At 33.9% G+C, this 12838-nt stretch overlaps 3 protein-coding genes across 3 annotated transcripts in view; all 3 read left to right on the forward strand.

The window, feature by feature from the left end:
* Positions 1–2052, forward strand: part of LOC125676627 (multiple epidermal growth factor-like domains protein 10) — a 17365-nt gene extending 15313 nt beyond the window's left edge. The window contains exon 7 of the mRNA XM_056160808.1: positions 1892–2052. Within this exon, the coding sequence (XP_056016783.1) occupies positions 1892–2052 (161 nt within the window). The remainder of the gene's footprint in view (positions 1–1891) is intronic.
* The window catches only part of LOC125677662 (uncharacterized), a 91286-nt gene that overhangs the window by 42063 nt on the left and 36385 nt on the right, over positions 1–12838 (forward strand). The gene's annotated exons all lie outside the window — the stretch shown is intronic.
* LOC125677617 (multiple epidermal growth factor-like domains protein 10) lies at positions 5745–10431 on the forward strand. Its single transcript, XM_048915751.2, has 5 exons — positions 5745–8147; positions 9148–9209; positions 9352–9489; positions 9774–9845; positions 10003–10431. Exons 1-5 carry the CDS (start codon positions 8065–8067, stop codon positions 10227–10229), a joined length of 582 nt encoding a protein of 193 aa, XP_048771708.2. The 5' UTR covers positions 5745–8064; the 3' UTR covers positions 10230–10431.

Below are 12838 nucleotides of genomic sequence, written 5' to 3' on the forward strand. Positions count from 1 at the left end.
CACGGTTTAAGGAAGACATATGAAATGCAAAAATAGGTATACAAAGTACATCCTACAGCTCCTCATATCTTAAACAGAGACGTATATATTATGCGTGCACATGTGACTAATCACAACAGACTTATTGTAAGTCATATTCCACAACTGAATAAAAATGAGAATAAGTTTGTGACATCCATGGCCTTGATGTGTGAGAGATAACCTGATCCCATGGCATCACCCGGAGGGTTAGATTTAATTACGATTTTTCGTATACATTTTGTTACCCACATCAATTTCGCCATTGCATTGAAGTGTTACAGGTAAGGCACCAGCCTCTGTTACATTTCCTTATTCAGAAAAAGTGTTGGAATTATGCTATGATTTAACATAATTATCACCAATTCCATCCTTATTGATTTGCTTTCAAAATGTATTGGCATTCTCTCTTTCTTTCTTTCTCTGTCTGTCATCAGATCATATGACATCATCCGTAGGGTTAAATTTAATTACGATATTTCTGATACCGTTGGCTACCCACATCAATTTCGCCATTGCATTGGAGTGTTACAGGTAAGGTACCAGCCTCTGTTACATTTCCTTATTCGGAAAAAGTGTTGGAATTATGTCATGATTTATCATGATTATCACCAATTGCAACCTTATTGATTTGCTTTCAAAATGTATTGGCATTCTCCCTCTCACATTGCATCTACTTTTGTATTTTGCATTTACAGAGGTTCTCCTTGTTGCATTATCTGGAATGAGGATTTGAACATATGTTCAGGTTAGTGTAGAAAGAGAAGAGGGAGGGGAGGAGAGAGAGAATTAATACTACCCAGTGTAAAATACTCCAAAGGTTGGTGTGTTTCATATGTTATAGTACTTAACGACAAGAATCCATTCGTTGTGTCCATAATTGCATTTCCAATGTTTTTCCTTGCAGTAATTTTACCAATTGAAATGATACAATGTAGACGTTTCATCATGAATTCGCACAATGTGCGTGTGAATCTTAATGAGTCCGACTACTTTAACGGCTGGGATTTCCGACAGAAATGAAAGTAAAATGTAGATAAATGCAAAATCAATTTCAATTTTCAAAATACAAAACTGCGAGGGTTGTACAAACATTACATGAACAGAAGCTGTTTTTCTCTGTATCAATAACGAGTCACGACTGTGGCAATTTTTTGAAATAACAGTTTGATATAAAGCATGATAACATGATGACGTATTTCATAGCGATTGTTAGACCGTTCTGGCACACTGATTTCGACTGCAGATCACTCCGTTTAACTGATCAGGATATAGGACTCATGGAGGGTGTAATCAGTCGACAGGGGATGCTTACGCCTCCTATGCACCTGATCCCATCTCTGATGTACCCAGGGGTCCGTGTTTGTCAAACTATTTTTATTGCTTATAGGAGTAATGAGATCAACCACTGTTGGTTATCTTTTCCTTTTATGTGAGATTTATATATATATATATATATATATATATATATATATCTGTGTGTGTGTGTGTGTGTGTGTGTGTGTGTGTGTGTGTGTGTGTGTGTGTGTATTGACACGCTGTTTTTGGCTATATTTAGCTCAAAAACTTCATAGTTATTTCGGATTTCAAACATTTCGGTTGAGCATCACTGAAGAGACATTATTTGTCGAAATGAGCATCTGGTGAATCAAAATTGGCACTGTATATAAGTTTTACATGTAAACAAACCAGAATGAGATCTTATCAAACTTAAGATTGAATTGGATAAAAGTATAGTTTATCGAATGATAGGCCAGTTCTTCTTCCCTCCCATTCCCCTACACTCTAGCATTGCTTTTGGTTCCATACGGTAGAGTATTGCATTATCATGTGTACACTCTCAGCAATTTAACACATTGTCTCTGCGTTTCAGATTGTAAAGTGGGATATATCGGGGAAAATTGTGACTCACCTTGTCGCTATCCTAACTATGGAGTAGATTGCCAGTTGATATGTAACTGCAATGAATCGTATTGCAATCATAAGCATGGGTGTAGAGGTAAGGGCATGCCTATCCGAGGAAGGATACCATAATTACATCTTAAAGTACATGATGAACAACGAATGACATTAAAAACATACATATTGTGGCAAAATGTATATCACGTCTTTCATATCAAAAGAACAGTAATTGCTCCCTAAATTTTTAAGGGGGAAAAATCACATTTGCGTTCAAAGATTTTTTTTCAAATTCAGAAAAGTGTTTCTTTATATATATATATATATAAACACTTTGTAGAAATAGTTCGACCGTGTTAATTAATAATAGCACGTTCATGATGAAAATGATTTTCAAATAGAAATGCCTATTATCCATGGATAGCGATGGGTTGCATGAATATATGCTTTTGAATATTTTCTCGGCTTTCTGTAGGTTGCAGGGATGGGTTTTACGGTAGGAAATGTACTATTCCTTGTCCATACCCAACATTCGGTTGGGATTGTCAATTAGAATGCATCTGTAGCAGTGAATACTGTCACCACGCCTATGGGTGCAGGAAACCTCCATCAAGTGAGGAACTATTACTTATATTTCGTCTTTTTCTTACCGAAGAAACGCATAGTGTTTCAGATTATCTCATATCCAATATTACAGAATGTGTGGCTGGAAAGTACGGCACATATTGTGAGTTATCTTGTCGTTACCCAAACTACGGAAATGATTGTCAATTGGTCTGTCATTGTGATGAAGCGTTCTGTGATCCTTCTAGTGGATGTGCAGGTTTATTGTATAGTCATCCTCAATCCAGTTTCAATATGTTTAACATGGAATTTCTATTACATAAAAATCATTTTTCATTAAATGACTTGTAAACTATTAATATAAACTAGATTTTCTTTTCTTCGCAGAAGATTATTTATCATTGCAGAGCATTGAAATATCAACCATTCCTGCATCTGCTTCAAGTATGATTTATACTTGTAATTGTTTAGTTCATTTTGCAAGAATACACTGAACTTTAATTAAAACAGTCATCACATTAGTTTTCATGTGAAGAGGTAACATGTATGGTTTATATTTTAACTTCTTGCACACTTTGAATTTTTATTGTGTAAAGTTTTCTTTGTGTCATAACAGAGGCTAAAACAGAGGCTACACCGAAATATACCAACATCCTCCATATGAACAGTATGCGTGCTCAAGAGACGGAAGCCGTAAATGAAAGCTATCTTACACCTTTAATTGCTGGTATTATCAGTCTTTTGATCGTTGCAGGAATGTTACTGATCCTCTACGTAATGACGTATTCACATAAACACACGTGTATAGTTCAAGGAGATACATCAAGTAAAAGCACACCTTGAAATGATAAAACTTACGTCCCTCACGTTCAATCAAAATATGACCACATGGGATATTTTCTCTGAACATGTATCTAAAAGAGTAACAATACAATAAAAGAATAAAGTTTTGTATTATTTGGAATTCTTATCTATACCAATAAAAAAAAGAAACGTATAATACTAATTTTACTCTGAATCTCATCAAATAATTTTCAAACATCCTTTTGGTAAATAATGACTGATCTAATTACTCATTGTAACAGCTAATGCTGTTATTGACTAGATAAATATTTGAAAGAATTTGAGGACAATATAACGTGTTTTCATAAAATCTTAAAACAGTCTCTGTAGCTCTCGATTGTTGTAAGTCCCTATTCCACTTGTTTCAGGCACCAGTAGTCTATAAAATGAACGGCTTTTCTATATTTCATTCCATTGTTGTTAAATGTAACCGTGTTTTGAGATTTGTCGCGTTCGAATGATGCTCAACGCCATGATGCAATTGGATGAATAGAAGCAGGTGTGTCATCATTTACAGTTGGAAGAGATTGCAATGTTGCAAATAGCACCATATCTCGGCTTTTGGGCAGATATGAACACCATGGTTAAAAGATGATCGTCATAGATCAGGTATACCAAAGGTGAGTTCATCAGCATAGTATCACTTAATCTGATTGCTTCATTGTCAACGATTCATAACAGCGCCATATACAACAACTATCACTCCAGGAATTTGCAGAATGAAAAATGAAAAGGTGAAGAGAACGAAAGTAACCAATCTCAAAACTCTTATTAGGAATACAAATTAAGAGTAAGGCAAATACGGACCCCATGTCATACCAGAGATGAAAACAGGTGACTAGGAGGACTAAGCATCCTCTGTTGACCGGTCGCACCAGCCATCATTTTGATCGGGTAAACGAATAATTAATCCATAGTAAAATCCGTGTGTAAACAACGATCTCAATTGCTATAATACATGCCTGACATCATTTCACATAATGACAGTGTGTATTGGTAAATTACATTGTTATAACGACAATGAATTGTGCAAAATGCAAACTTTGAATGAAAATGTTGAGACCCCAGCACCATCAACTTGTTTGTCAGTAGCCTGAGTTGAATTCAAAAGCATGATCATACGCAGAACAAGCTCTTGCGTATAAAATCAGTTAAGAGACATAAACAGCATGTGCAGGTGACAATGGAATATTGGTACATCAAAATGGAAAGTGAACGATGAGGAAGCTGAAATCATACCGTTTGTCATAAAGTTGAATTGCTATTTTGCCGTTGATATCCATTTTCAATAAAATGTCCAAGTATGAAGCAGAAGTGGATGGCTATGTTGTGAGTTTTATCTCGAGTTCACCGGGGTGAAAGGTGAAGATAACGAACAGTGATCAATCTCATAACTCTCGCAAGGAATACAAAATACAAAGTTTGTCAAACACGGACCCCAGGACATACCAAAGTTGAGATCAGGTACCTAGGATATATATGTGCAGTTTTGTGTCGCTGTTCATGAATCATCAAAATATCCTGATAGCTGACAAAACGTTGGAGTGTTCAATACATTTTAAAGACTAAGTCTTAAATTCCGTGTTTATTTCATTTTGATCCATTATATCCAGTGTTCACTAAACTTTGATGAGTATTATATTCAGTGCTCACTAAAGTCTGATGAGTATTATATTCAGTGTTCACTATATGTCAATTACCATTATATTTAGCGTTCACTACTTTTTGATTACTGACAAGTAAATTCAATGTTCACTGATAATGATCACTGTCTATCATATTCAGAGTTCGAGTCCCGCTACTCTCATGGCCGTGTCCAACTTATGACGTAAATATAGGTACTGACTGCTCCTTCGTCAAACGAAGGAAATCACATGCCTTTCGGATATGACCTACAACACGGATCCCGTCTCACAGCAGGTTTTGGTATGTTAAAAAACCATCACTACTATAACCCTAAGCGCTTAGCATGGGTCTAATATTGTGGTACTTCACCTACAGGTGCCACCATCTCAATGTGAGTGAACAATTCTCAACGGAACGAATACGACAAAAAAAAACCCACCATGTACCGGTACTTTTGTTGAAATTGTGTGTGTGTGTTTTCAGTATAACCATTGACGTCAAACCATATTCTAAATCTGACTATATAGATATTTGCTCATACAAGAAGTCAAATCAGACTCTAAATCCAATTCTATAGATCTGTGTTAAGATGACAACATTGAAGTCATATCAAACTTTTAAACATGACTACACAAAAGATAATACCACTACAGTCAAATCAGACTCTAAATATGATTAAAACTTCAAAGTTAACAGATTATCTTCCATATATTTATTTGAAAGCTACTGCTGATATTAACTTTGTTCTTTGTTTTGTCAGTGTTACTATTTCAAAAAACAGTATCTTATCAGTTTCAATTACCAATATACACTTCGAAACTGACTTTCATTCTATTTGATGGCATTCACGATATATATCGATACACACGTCGGGTGTAGAGAACATTTAACATACAGTGATATCATACAGTGAATATATAGAGAGTGATCTTTTATGAAAAGGCAGTGATAAACAGTATTTATATTCTTGGCTGACTTCTCAATATGAATGTTGAACAAGCATGCAGCTGTTATCAAGATTTGAAACGAATGAAAGAGCTACAATTCAAAGTACATAAACAGTTAGCTGTTAAATCGATTGTTTTCTAATAAATTTACAGTTTTTATTTCAGACTTCCCAGTCGTGCTTCAACTCTAATTATCATTATCCATGTGCAAGTTGGTTACAATTGCAACGCAACGCATTGATGAGGAAACAACTCTCATAATCATATATCAAAAGTAAAAGCATTGGAAATGCAAATTCTATTTGATGGCATTCACGAAGCCATTGGTTCTTACATATATAAGGAAAAGACAGATAACTCAGGTCTTATCAAGTGGATTTATCAAGTACCTTCCTGCTGTATACTACAGATATTTAATTGCCTTGAAATCTAAATATCGATAAATTATATGAATTCAAAAAACCAAATAAAAACAGACTGAGCCAGGAAGTATATATTATGTACATGTCGCTAACTGAAGTTATTTCACGCTTTGATATAAATAAAGGAAATTCAAAGAAAACTATTTGTATCGATAGTGTGTAAAGTATAATGACATCAAATAGCAAGAATCAAATAAACAAGCTTTCATCCATTATTTTCAAAACACTTGCTGAGAACATTGTATCAGTCAAGGTACTTAAGGTATTCAATGCATAACGAAAGGAAAATCAACAAAGGATTTAAATGATTTAAATCAACAAAAAATATTGTCTTTAATAATGATGAAAATGAAGTAGATGAAATTCCTATGACTGGTGAATGATTAAAAGCTTACCGTTTAGCACATGATACTTTTTCAAGAGTTATCTGTCCTTTGTAAAAATAAGAAATATCTAAATATCTAAAAACGTGTGAGACAAATGATTAATTTCATTTCATATTTTCATGAAAGATAAAGCGTATGTAACTTTCTACAAATATATTTAATATATTATATTAAAGAAATCGCACCATATATTTATTAGTTATGGAATATGGTAGTTATACATTGAATATCTTAAATGATACACCTTTGTAACTCACAACTTTGTTACATGTCAAAATATACCATAAAAATAAGGTTTCGTCCATATCATACTGACCTCTAGAATGCTGACTTATCCATTTCACTGTACACATTGTGTTCTTTATTTTCTATTCCACATCTTCTGATATATAAGATTTTATTGACGGATATTATCAGTATGAAATGGTGAAGATAACAGACGGTGATTAATTTCATCAATTCCATAAAGAACATAACATCGAGAGTAGGGACAAAACGGATCCCTGGAAACATCAGAGGTAGAATCCCACATAGGCAAGCGGAGCAATCCGTAGTCAAAATCAGTATGACCAGAACGGCCTACAAATAACTATGAAACAAATCAAACAACTTACGAAATAAACACAATTCTCAAAAGGATTCTACGATAGCTATTAATTTTGGGTAATGGTTTGAGAAGAGATCGTATTTCTTTCATATCCCAAAAAATTGATACATGGCACAAGAATTTTGTTGTTCAGATTGGACATTAGGCGAACAAAAATCAGACAAATCATAAGCTTAAGTCTGAGCTTTTCCTCAAATAGTTAGGTTTTCCTCATATCTGAAATATATCTCGTAAAAAGAATCGAAGTCAACCTTTTCCCCAACGTTGACCATCAACTTAAATTTCCTCCGCACTAGATTAAGTAAGAAAATATTGACCAAATATGGCTATCAATAACTGAAGCCAATGCCCTTATTTTCATTTTTATATGGGTGAATACTAAAGGCCTAAATTTTGCAGCCCTTCACCGGAAATGTGGCGTCTCCATATAAGTGGAAAAAAATTCGATTAGAACGTTAGACAACATACAACTACCTAACCTACTAATTTTCACTATGGGTTACTAATTTTACCTAATCAAGGTACATAGCTCATAGCCGGTTTCAAAACTGTAAAACTGCAGTGCAGATTGTAGCGGAAATATTAAATCGGTCCAAGTGGAGACCCTTGATAATTCAGGAAGTATGTATTACGCATATTGCTAAAATGACAATTAGTTATCATATTAACCCTGCATACATTGGCATGAGAATATTAAGGACTGGAGAACATCAACATATTTCAATTGATATCGTCACTACTATCTGGTATCAATGGATTTCAATTTGTTTTTATGTCTCATTGTGTGGTTTTTGTCTCCTTATATCGCATCTTCTAGCTCACAATTATGTGGAGGGTAAGTCTTTTTCATTCATCTACCACTATACAGATACACTGTATTTTTCAATATTCATTGACCATATAACCATAAACCATATAAATATAACTTTATTGCGAAATCCAACATAATTATCTCCTTTAATAAAACAATAATGAGTCAGTCATTTTGTAAGATTATCACGTAACATATTCACCAGTACAATCACATCAATTTCCCAGTCTGTTCTTTAAGATATGCTGACAGTAAGAATAGTAAGCTACATGCATCAAAAATGTAGTGGTAAAGTTATAAAATATCGTTGTATATGCACGTAACACTACGTGTATACATTATCAAAACAAACGTTGTGCAACATTATAAATCTGTTTATACTCTCACAACTTCAGTGTGGAAATCTATAAAACACAGTAATTGTTACCTACTTCATTTTTGTCGAGTTCGGTTTCAAATTCATAATTCAAAGAATATACCTCGATTTTTCAAAACATCTTTGCCATATCTGTAGTAAACGCTTCTTTTACACAAATTTCAACCAAACAACAAACTTCGCTGGATTATTTTTAGTTCCGAAACAGTAATACATGTAGTCAAACCATGGAAATGTGATTCATTTTAAACAAAGAATAAAACAATTTTGTTATACATGTATATCTATTTTACTGTAAATATAAAGGATTTTTTTTGCATGCATTTGCTAATATAGATTAATCAAGTAACTACCATGACGCAACAGCTCATTATGACGTCATTACCATACCAATTTGTTTTGTAACTTTAGCTATACTGTGCACTATATTTCTAATTATTGATGTATGATATCTTCTATTTTATGTCAATGTTAATTGATGTTAGATGTCAATGCCTTTTTGCTCCGTCCTGAACACGTGTATATTGCACTAACATTATGGTGATTCTTTACAATTGGCATATTTATTTTTTAACATCTTTCTTCCTAAATGTTAGATACAATGGAAGTAGATGCAGTATTTTGAGTACATTTTTTAAACAATTTCAGCCTTGGCGGGAAAGTATGCTGTAATGGGTATATATGGAACGAAGCACAAAATAGCTGTACACGTCTGTATAAATTAGCATCCAAGTTAATAAATAATAGCACGTTCATGATGAAAATGATTTTCAAATAGATATGTATATTATCCATGGATAGCGATAGGATGTATGAATATATGCTTTTGAATATTTTCTCTGCTTTCTGTAGGTTGCAGGGATGGGTTTTACGGCAGGAACTGTACCATTCCTTGTCCATACCCAACATTCGGTTGGGATTGTCAATTAGAATGCATCTGCAGCAGTGAATACTGTCACCACGCCTATGGGTGCAGGAAAACTCCATCAGGTGAGGAACTATTACTTATATTTCGCCTTTTTCTTACAGAAGAAACGCATAGTGTTTCAGATTATCTCATCTTGTCGTTACCCAAACTACGGAAATGATTGTCAGTTAGTCTGTCATTGTGATGAAGTGTTCTGTGATCCTTCTAGTGGATGTGCAGGATTATTGTATAGTCATCCTCAATCCAGCCTCAATGTGTTTAACATGGAACTTCTATTATATAAAAACATTTTTCATTAAATGACTTGAAAACGATTAAAATCAATTAGATTTTCTTTTCTTTGCAGAAGATTATTTATCATTGCACAGCATTGAAATATCAACCATTCCTACATCTGCTTCAAGAATGATTTATACCGGTAATTGTTTAGTTGAATTTCCAAGAATACATTGAACTTTAATAAAAACAGTCATCACATTAGTCTTCGTATGAACAGAACACATGTGTGGTTTATATCTTAACCTCTTGCACACTTTGATTTTCCATTGTGTAAAGTTTTCTTTATCTCATGACAGAGGCTACAACAGAGACTGTACCGAACTCTACCAACATCCCCCAAATGAACATTTTGCGTGCTAAAGAGAAGGAAGCCGTAAATGAAAGCTATCTTACACCTTTAATTGCTGGTATTATCAGTGTTTTGATCATTGCAGCAATACTGCTGATCCTGTACGTAATGACGTATTTACATAAAGTCACGTGTATAGTGGACGCAGATACATCAAGTGAAAGAACACTTTGAAATGATAGAACTCACGTCCCTCACAATCACTCAAAATATTACTGCATGGGGTAATTTATCTGAACATGTATCTAAAAGAGTAACAATGCAACAAAAAAGTCAAGTTTTGTGTTATTTGGAATTCTTATCTATACCGATACAAAACGAAGAAACGCATAGTACTAATTTTACGCTGAATCTCATTAAATACTTTTTCAAACATCTTTTTGTAAAGAATGACTGTTCTTATTACGCATTGTGATAGAATTTGAGGACAACATAACGTGTTTTCATAAAATTTTAAAACAATCTCCGTAACTCTCGATTGTTGTAAGTCCCTATTCCACGTGTTTCAGCCACCAGTAGTCTATTAAATGAATGGCTTTTCTATATTTCATTGCAATGTCGTTAAAGGTGACTGCATTTTGAGATTTGCAGTTGCAAGAGATCCCAATGTTGCAAATAGCACCATGTCTCGGCTTTTGAGCAGATATCACCATTGTTCAAAAATGATCGTCATAGAGCAGATATACCACACATATGATCATCAGTGCAGTATCACTTCATCTGGTTGCTTCAATGTCAACGATTCACAACAGCGCCATATACAACAACTATCATTCCTGGGATTTGTAGAATGAAAAATGAAAAGGGCGAAGAGAACGAATACTGACCAATCTCAAATTGCTTATTAGGAATGCAAATTCAGAGTAAGGCAAACACAGACCCCTGGATACCAGAGGTGAACATTTGTGTCTTGGAGTAATGATTATCCACTGTCAATCGGTCAGACTAGGCATCACCGGGATCGAGTAAATGAAGAAATCTATAATTAAATCTATGTTCAACTGGTATAAAACATGTCTGACATTTCACACGATGGTAGTATGTCATGGTAAATTACATTCTTATAACGACCATGAATTTTCCAAAATGCAAACTTTAAACGAAAATGTTGAAACTCCTGCACCATCAACTTAAACGTCAGTAGCCTGGGTCGGTTTTTTTAAAAAACAATAAACATACGCACAACAAACTCTTGCGTATCAAATCAGTTGAGAAACATAAACACTATGTGCAGGTGATAATATAATATTGCTACATCAATATCGGAAGTTAACAATGAGGAAGCTGAAATCATACCGTTTGTCATAAAGTCGAATTGTTGTTTTGCCGTTCATATTCATTTTAATAAAATATTCAAGTATAAAGCAGATATCGAGGACTCTGTTGCGTCTTTTATCTCAACTTTACCGGACCGGGATGAAAGGCGACGATAACAATCAGTGATCAATATCATAACTCCCAGCGCTAAGCATAAGTCTAAATTTGTGGTACTTCACCTACAGGTGGTAACATCTCAATGTGAGTGAAAAATTATCAACAGAACGTAAACAAAAAAACAACAACCTACACCATGTACCTTTATTTCAATTGTGTGTGCGTTCAGATTAAACCATTCACGTCAACCATGTTCTAAATCTGATTATATAGATATTTGTTCATACGAGAAGTCAAACTAGACTCTAAATCTAATTCCATAGATGTGTGTTCAGACGGCAACATTGAAGAAATATCAAACTTTTAACCATGCCTATATAGATGATACCACTAGAGTCAAAGCATACTCTAAATGTGGTTAAAACTTCAATGTTAACAGATTATAGTCCATATGTTAATTTGAAAGCTACTGTCCACAGTAAATTTATTCTTTCTGTATAACTTTTATACTTACTGTACAAGTTAAAACTATCTGTAGATTTTAACAATGAATGGTTGAATAAGGAATTAAACAAATTATTTAATCTTCCCCTTTTGCGAAATCTTTCCTGGAGGCATATGACATTTGACATTAAAATAAGAAGAGATAATTCAGAGTCTCTTCTGAAGGAATATTTCAATATTTTGCATATAAGAAATCTTTAATGATTTCTTTTCTTCTTATCAATCATGTGGATGGAAACAAAATTTTGATGCAAGGACACCCAGTGTACATGTGTTTTAATCATATTTTGATCCCCTTTACTAACGATTCATACACATGAAAATACTTGAATTTTGAATAATGCAGAAAATTCATAACCGTGTGAAAAGTACTTCAGATAATTAATATGTTGATCAAATCCCATCCACGTATGATACTGATATTAAACCACGTATTTTTCACATTGCAATGAAATAATTTTAAAAACCCGCTTCGAATTGCTAAATGGCTAGATGGAATGTCATATACGCATTATATTGTATTTGTAGATTATCAAGTTTTTTCAAGGCTCAAACGGTTACCACGTAAGTGGATTTTGTTAATAGATGGTTAACATACAATACGAAGTGTGATGTTTAACATATAATATTAAGTGTGATGTTTGTTCTCATACGTCTGTATTTATCCTAACAGAACTATTCTCTCTCTCTCTCTCTCTCTCTCTCTCTCTCTCTCTCTCTCTCTCTCTCTCTCTCTCTCTCTCTCTCTCTCTTTCTTTCTTGCTCTCTCTCTCTTTCTTTCTTGCTCTCTTTTGTAATGTCATTTAACACAAATATGCCTAAAAGTTTATAATTTTACATTTATAAATGTTTTCTCCGCTGATATTGTTCCGAATATTCGACGATTCTTCCAATAATACATTACA

The sequence above is a fragment of the Ostrea edulis genome, chromosome 3 (assembly GCF_947568905.1).
Source record: "Ostrea edulis chromosome 3, xbOstEdul1.1, whole genome shotgun sequence".
In the NCBI taxonomy this organism is placed as follows: Eukaryota; Metazoa; Mollusca; class Bivalvia; order Ostreida; family Ostreidae; genus Ostrea; species Ostrea edulis.